Below are 8,712 nucleotides of genomic sequence, written 5' to 3'. Positions count from 1 at the left end.
TTCACAACCTGTGGTGCAAAGTGTTTGTTAGAGAGTTTCTATTTGCGATAGAGAATTCAAGATTTTGACCGTTCCTTGTCTGAAGAGAGAACCACAAGGTAAGTCTCAGCCTCTTCTATTCATACATACACAGGGCTTTTTGTTTGACAGTTTTTTTTTATTGTTGTTGCTTTTTTTTTAGCAAAAAAAAAAACAAGAAATTAATTTCCAAAAGAAATAACAAAAGTTATATTCCTCATAGCATTGTGACAATACTTGGCTTAGACATTAAACATAATAAAACGCATAGATAGTATCATGACCAGAGCTTTTTCTTGCAAAACTGCTAAAATGCAATTATGCCCAAAAAAGCCCCCAAGAAAAAGAGTCCTAATTCATGAAGTTCTAAAAGATATAAGTCTATGAGAAAGATTTGGTGGTGTAGTAAAAGAATGACAGAAAGATTAGGGCAGAAATATAATAGTATATCATAGAATTCTGTGTGTACTAACAATAGAAATACTCTGGGTACTCCGAAAGGGAAAATTTTCAAATCAACTAGTGGCAGAAACTCATATAGGGGACGGATAGATCCCAATGAGGTGGGGTAGGTTCATTATTAGTAAATGTATATAGCACGATAGCCCAATTGTATCTACAGTATGAAGTTCACATGGCCCAGTGACCATACAGCCAAGCCCTTATAATCCGCCATTACTGGGACAGATTCAGGGTTATCAGATATTACTATGACCGGAGAGGTTCAGGTTTATCAGATATTACCATGACCGGAGAGGTTCAGGGTTATCAGATATTACTAGGACCGGACAGGTTCAGGATTATAAGATATTACTAGGACCGGACAGATTCAGGGTTATCAGATATTACTAGGACCGGACAGGTTCACGGTTATCAGATATTACTAGGACCGGACAGGTTCAGGGTTATCAGATATTACTAGGACCGGACAGGTTCAGGGTTATCAGATATTACTAGGACTGGACAGGTTCAGGGTTATCAGATATTACTAGGACCGGACAGGTTCAGGGTTATCAGATATTACTAGGACCGGACAGGTTCAGGGTTATCAGATAATACTAGGACCGGACAGGTTCAGGGTTATCAGATATTACTAGGACCGGACAGGTTCAGGGTTATCAGACATTGGTAACCTCAGGGAAGACGTCTCCATATAAAACACTTATAGAGAAGCGTCTTCTTCTGAGGCTGCGATGGTCTTAGTGTTATCTTGTGGTTCTGTGCTGGACATTTCTGCTCTGTATGAAGGATCTATTGTATAATGACAGGAATGATGACATGCTGTCTAATGTGTTCACTTATCTCTCTCTCTCTCTAGTGTTTTCAGGCTCTGACCTGTGACCATGGCCTCTCCACAAGACCCATTGCTGAAGGAGGAGGAAGAAGCAATGGAGGACCATAGTGATATGGATGTAGAAAATTGCGATATCCCTGAGAGACAGAACCTGCCATCTCTAAGCGTGATGTCCACCGCACGTTCCATCATCACCGTAGTGATCCTCGCCTTTGTTAATTTGCTCATCTATGCAAATCGCTCCAGCGTGGCGGGGGTGCTGCCTTATATACAGAAAGCATATGACACCAATGCTAGTCTGTCCGGCTTATTGAATACATTGTTCATTGGAAGCTACGTGCTGGTCGCACCAATTGCTGGATATTTGGGCGACCACTGTAATAAGAAATATACTGTTTGCGCAGGAGTCATCGTTTGGCTGAGCATGACACTTACCCTGTCATTCATCCCTGACGGGTACTTCCTGCTCTTCCTGCTGACGAGTGGACTGGTTGGAGCCGGAGAGGCGACTTTCTGCACCATCGGCCCCTCCATCATTGCAGACCTTTTTACAAGTGACCAGCGGACCCGCATGCTGAACGTGTTTTACTCCGTCATACCTGTAGGCTGCGGACTAGGATACATCATCGGGCCCAAAGTGACTGATGCAGCAAGGGGCGATTGGCACTGGGCCTTTCGGGTCACCCCTGGCCTGGGCCTCATAGCTGTGGCTTTGATGATTTTGGTCACAAAGGAGCTTCCAAGAACGACTACAAACGGGAAGAAGAACAACAAATCCCAGAAGTTTGCCAAATGGGCGACAGATCTGAAAAAACTATTTAAAAATCGAAGCTTCATGTTAACCACCATGGGATCGACGGCTGTATCCTTCATAGTGGGAGCCATAGGTGTATGGGGTCCGTCATACCTGACCCACGCACGAACACTCCTACAAGAGAAGGACCCTTGCCGTGCTGAACCATGTGACTATCACGACATCCTAATATTTGGTGTGGTTACAGTCGTTTCCGGCATTCTGGGAGTTGTAGCAGGGACGGAGATAAGTAAAAGATATCGCAAATCAAACCCACGGGCGGACCCGCTTGTGTGTGGATGCGCGATGATGCTCTCCGCCCCTTTTCTTCTGTTGGCATTGACTTTTGGCAACATCAGCCTCGTTGCCACCAACATCTTCATCTTCATCGGAGAGACGCTTCTGTCAGTAAATTTCACCCTCATATCTGACATTATACTAAAAGTAGTAACTCCGTGGAGGAGATCTTCAGCCCTGGCCGTGCAGATGACAATCTATCACCTCCTAGGTGACGCCGGCAGCCCGTACCTCATCGGCCTGATATCTGACACCTACGAACGAGGATATGCCAAATCCCCTCTTCTGAAATACCGCAGCCTGGAGTATGCCCTCATGACCTGCACCATAATGGCAGTCATCGGAGGGGCCTTCTTCATGGCCACGGCCCTATATATAGAGAGGGACGAAAAAGAAGCAGAGATGGAATCAGAACCTCTGTCATCCTCCTCCTCCTCACTGCTTCCTGCCGATGAGGACCGCGCTTCAGACTGAGGAAAAGTCATTACCTTTATCTCGTTTACTTCATTAAAAAAAAATTAAGAAAAAAATAACTGCATTTGTTGTATGTTCCACTTTACCTCTTATTCTCTACCCCGGGGCGGACACAGACAGCAGAGGGCCCTTGTGCAAAGAATGTGCCTGTGCCCCCCCCCCAAAAAACATCAAATGTTCAGCACCCCCCCCTCCATGTGTCACTTACTCAGGTGGACTTCCATATGTCACTTGCTGTATAAGTTTCTAATTATTTATTAAGGCCTCCCATATGCCACAGCTCATTCAAGCCCCCCACATTAGGTAGCATAGATTCCCAACATTAGGTAGCATAGATTCCCCACATTAGGTAGCATAGTTTCCTCACATTAGGTAGCATAGTTTCCCCACATTAGGTAGCATAGATTCCCTACATTAGGTAGCAGTTTGCCCACATTAGGTAGCATAGTTTGCCCACATTAGATAGCATAGTTTGCCCGCATTAGGTAGCATAGTTTCCCCACAATAGGTAGCACAGATTCCCCACATTAGGTAACATAGTTTCCCCACATTAGGTAGCATAGTTTCCCCACATTAGGTAGCACAGATTTACCACATTAGGTAACATAGTTTCCCCCCATTAGGTAGCATAGCTTCCCCACATTAGGTAGCATAGCTTCCCCACATTAGGTAGCATACTTTCCCCACCTTAGGTAGCATAGTTTCCCCACATTAGGTAGCACAGATTCCCCACATTAGGTAACATAGTTTCCCCACATTAGGTAGCATAGATTCCTCACATTAGGTAGCCATAGCCCCCCCAAACACACAGACAGACACAGACACACACAGAGACACACTTACCTGCCCTGCACAGCGCTTCTCCTCTCCGGCAGCGGCCTGACGAGTGACGTCACTGACGTCCTCCTGAGCGGGTCTGCAGAAGTACATCACTTGTGCGACGTCCCTCGTTAGACCCCGGTCGGCCGGAGGCAGACTCACTGTCTAAAGTGCCCACTGCGCTATTATACCCCGCAGCTGCTTTAGAACAGTGAGCAGCGGCGGCGCCAACCCTACCATGAACCTACTAGGCACAAAAAAAAAGGGGGCAGCAAAATGCCGCCCCTGAAAAGTGCCACCTGGGACTTATGGTCCCACCGGGTCCCATGGTAGGGCCGACCAGAGGCGGCTCTAGACTTTGTGAGGCCTTAGGTGAAACTTGAACATGAGGCCCTGCTTTATTTTCTGCTGAAATTACATGGTGGTCCGGCTGTGAGATGGTTATACTGTGACATCACTGTGTATTATCCCTGTACTGTGACATCACTGTGTATTATCTCTGTACTGTGCCATCACTCTGTGTATTATCCCTGTAATGTGACATCACTGTGTATTAACACTGTACTGTGCCATCACTGTGTATTATCCCTGTACTGTGACGTCACTGTGTATTATCTCTGTACTGTGCCATCACTCTGTGTATTATCCCTGTACTGTGACATCACTGTGTGTATTATCCCTGTACTGTGACATCACTGTGTATTATCCCTGTACTGTGACATCACTGTGTATTATCTCTGTACTGTGCCATCACTCTGTGTATTATCCCTGTAATGTGACATCACTGTGTATTAACTCTGTACTGTGCCATCACTGCGTATTATCCCTGTACTGTGACGTCACTGTGTATTATCTCTGTACTGTGACATCACTGTGTGTATTATCCCTGTACTGTGACATCACTGTATTATCCCTGTACTGTGACATCACTGTGCATTATCTCTGTACTGTGACATCACTGTGTATTGTCCCTGTACTGTGACATCACTCTGTATATTATTCCTGTACTGTGACATCACTCTGTATATTATCCCTGTACTGTGACATCACTGTGTATTATTCCTGTACTGTGACATCACTGTGTATTATTCCTGTACTGTGACATCACTGTGTATTATTCCTGTACTGTGACATCACTGTGTATTATTCCTGTACTGTGACATCACTGTGTATTATTCCTGTACTGTGACATCACTGTGTGTATTATCTCTGTACTGTGACATCACTGTGTATTTTCCCTGTACTATGACGTCACTGTGTATTATCCCTGTACTGTGACGTCACTGTGTATTATCCCTGTACTATGACATCACTGTGTATATTATCCCTCCCTGTACTGTGACATCACTGTGTGTATTATCTCTGTACTGTGACATCACTGTGTATTATCCCTGTACTGTGACATCGCTGTGTGCATTTTCTCTGTACTGTGACATCACTGTGTATTATCCCTGTACTGTGACATCACTGTGTGTATTCTCTCTGTACTGTGACATCACTGTGTGTATTATCTCTGTACTGTGACATCACTGTGTGTATTATCCCTGTACTGTGACATAACTGTGTATTATCCCTGTACTGTGACATCACTGTGTATTATCCCTGTACTGTGACAGCACTGTGTATATTATCCCTGTACTGTGACATCACTATGTATTATCCCTGTACTGTGACATCACTGTGTATTATGCCTGTACTGTGACATCACTGTGTATTATCCCTGTACTGTGACATCACTGTGTATTATCCCTGCACTGTGACATCACTGTGTATATTATCCCTGTACTGTGACATCACTGTGTATGTTATCCCTGTACTGTGACATCACTGTGTATATTATCCCTGTACTGTGACATCACTGTGTGTATTATCCCTGTACTGTGACCTCACTGTGTGTATTATCCCTGTACTGTGACATCACTGTGTGTATTATCTCTGTACTGTGACATCACTGTGTGTATTATCCCTGTACTGTGACATCACTGTGTATTATCCCTGTACTGTGACATCACTCTGTATATTATCTCTGTACTGTGACATCACTCTGTATATTATCCCTGTACTGTGACATCACTGTGTATTATTCCTGTACTGTGACATCACTGTGAATTACTCCTGTACTGTGACATCACTGTGTATTATTCTTGTACTGTGACATCACTGTGTATTATTCCTGTACTGTGACATCACTGTGTATTATCCCTGTACTGTGACGTCACTGTGTATTATCCCTGTACTGTGACATCACTGTGAATTACTCCTGTACTGTGACATCACTGTGTATTATTCTTGTACTGTGACATCACTGTGTATTATTCCTGTACTGTGACATCACTGTGTATTATCCCTGTACTGTGACGTCACTGTGTATTATCCCTGTACTATGACATCACTGTGTATATTATCCCTCCCTGTACTGTGACATCACTGTGTGTATTATCTCTGTACTGTGACATCACTGTGTATTATCCCTGTACTGTGACATCACTGTGTGTATTATCTCTGTACTGTGACAGCACTGTGTGTATTATCTCTGTACTGTGACATCACTGTGTGTATTATCCCTGTACTGTGACATCACTGCGTATTATCCCTGTACTGTGACATCACTGTGCATTATCCCTGTACTGTGACATCACTGTGTATATTATCCCTGTACTGTGACATCACTGTGTATATTATCCCTGTACTGTGACATCACTGTGTGTATTATCCCTGTACTGTGGCATCACTGTGTATATTATCTCTGAACTATAACATCACTGTGTGTTATCTCTATACTGCAACATCACTGTTGATACTTACACTGCACTGTGACATCACTGTATATATTAAGCCTGTATACCCTAATGCCACTGTACATATTTACCTTGCACTGCGAGTGACAATACAGGGTAAATATGCACAGTGACATCACAGTTCAGAGTTAATATAAACAGTAATGTCTCTGTACAGGGACAATAAACAGTTTTGCCACTACAGGGTTAATAAACGCAGTGTTGTCACAGTAGAGGGTAACTATACAGTGATGTCATTGTACCGGGAAAATATACACAGTGAAGTCAGCATTCAAGAATAATAAACTGTGATGTCACTACAGGGTTGTTATACATAGTGACATCAAATTACAGGATGAAGCACAGTGATGTCACAGTTTATTATGAAGCACAGTGATGTCACAGTTTATTATGAAGCACAGTGATGTCACAGTTTATTATGAAGCACAGTGATGTCACAGTTTATTATGAAGCACAGTGATGTCACAGTTTATAATGAAGCACAGTGATGTCACAGTTTATAATGAAGCACAGTGATGTCACAGTTTATTATGAAGCACAGTGATGTCACAGTTTATTATGAAGCACAGTGATGTCACAGTTTATTATGAAGCACAGTGATGTCACAGTTTATTATGAAGCACAGTGATGTCACAGTTTATTATGAAGCACAGTGATGTCACAGTTTATTATGAAGCACAGTGATGTCACAGTTTATTATGAAGCACAGTGATGTCACAGTTTATTATGAAGCACAGTGATGTCACAGTTTATTATGAAGCACAGTGATGTCACAGTTTATCATGAAGCACAGTGATGTCACAGTTTATCATGAAGCACAGTGATGTCACAGTTTATCATGAAGCACAGTGATGTCACAGAGACTACAGAATGTACAACTGTACGTATGATGAAGATGGCGGGATGCTATCGAAACGTCACACATACATGGGGGAATAAAACACTTTGTTTTTGCACCTTATCTGGGAGTGCCGCTGGATCTTTAGTTTTGTAGATAGATAGATAGATGATATATAGATAGATAGATATGAGATAGATAGATATGAGATAGATAGATAGATAGATATGAGAAAGATAGATAGATAGATATGAGATAGATAGATAGATCAGTGTATCCCAACCAGGGGGCCTCTAGCTATTCCAAAACGACAACTCCCAGCATGTCTTTGGCTTTATGAGCATACTGGGAGTTGTAGTTTTGCAACAGCTGGAGGCCCCCTGGTTGGGAAACACTGATCTATCTATCTATCAATCATCTATCTATCTATCTATATCATATCTATCTATCATCTATCTATCTATATCATATCTATCTATCATCTATCTATCTATCATGTATTAATCTATCTTTCTATCTATCTCATATCTATCTATCTATATATCTATATATCATCTATCTATCTCTCATATCTATCTTTCTTTCATCTATCTCTCATCTATCTGAGATAGATATGAGATAGATAGATAAATAGAAAGATAGGGGGATATTTATCAAAACCTGTCCAGAGGAAAAGTTGCCCAGTTGCCCATAGCAACCAATCAGCTCGCTTCTTTCATTTTTAACAAGGCCTGTGCAAAATGAAAGAAGCATTCTGATTGGTTGCTATGGGCAACTGGGCAACTTTTCCTTTGCACAGGTTTTGATAAATCTCCCCCATAGATAGATACATAAATAGATGGATATAGATAGATGGATAGATAGATAGATAGATATGATATAGATAGATAGATATGAGATAGATAGATATGAGATAGATGGATAGATAGATTAAAAAAAAAAAAACCTCCAGAAGAGCAGCACAACAAAATGAAGAAAACCAATGCAATGGTGCACGCTGGGTGTGGACCTTGGTGAGAGATTCACTTGTACTAGAAAAAAGCAAGAGACCAGCAGCACACAGAAAAATTAGTGCAAAAAAGGTGGAGATTTAATGCATTATCCCAGTGTACAAGCTCCTTGAGAACGGCGACGAGAGGTCGCTGAAACGTCGCTTCTTTTGTACACTGGGATAATGCATTAAATCTCCACCTTTTTTGCACTAATTTTTCTGTGTGCTGCTGGTCTCTTGATTTTTTTTTTTTTTTTTGGATAGATAGATAGATAATAGATAGATGATTGATATAGATCAGTGTTTCCCAACTAGGGGGGCCTCCAGCTGTTGCAAAACTACAACTCCCAGTATGCTCATAAAGCCAAAGGAATGCTGGGAGTTGTAGTT

At 42.3% G+C, this 8,712-nt stretch overlaps 1 protein-coding gene across 1 annotated transcript; it reads left to right on the top strand.

The window, feature by feature from the left end:
• On the top strand, positions 1-2,880 carry LOC130357953 (protein spinster homolog 1-like). Its single transcript, XM_056560724.1, has 2 exons — positions 1-98; positions 1,337-2,880. The coding sequence occupies exon 2, from the start codon at positions 1,362-1,364 to the stop codon at positions 2,874-2,876; it is 1,515 nt and encodes a 504-aa protein (XP_056416699.1). The 5' UTR covers positions 1-98; positions 1,337-1,361; the 3' UTR covers positions 2,877-2,880.
• Positions 2,881-8,712: the final 5,832 nt, after the last annotated feature.

Source organism: Hyla sarda, chromosome 2, assembly GCF_029499605.1.
Source record: "Hyla sarda isolate aHylSar1 chromosome 2, aHylSar1.hap1, whole genome shotgun sequence".
Taxonomy (NCBI): Eukaryota; Metazoa; Chordata; class Amphibia; order Anura; family Hylidae; genus Hyla; species Hyla sarda.
This window is presented reverse-complemented; position numbering and strand designations above follow the sequence as displayed.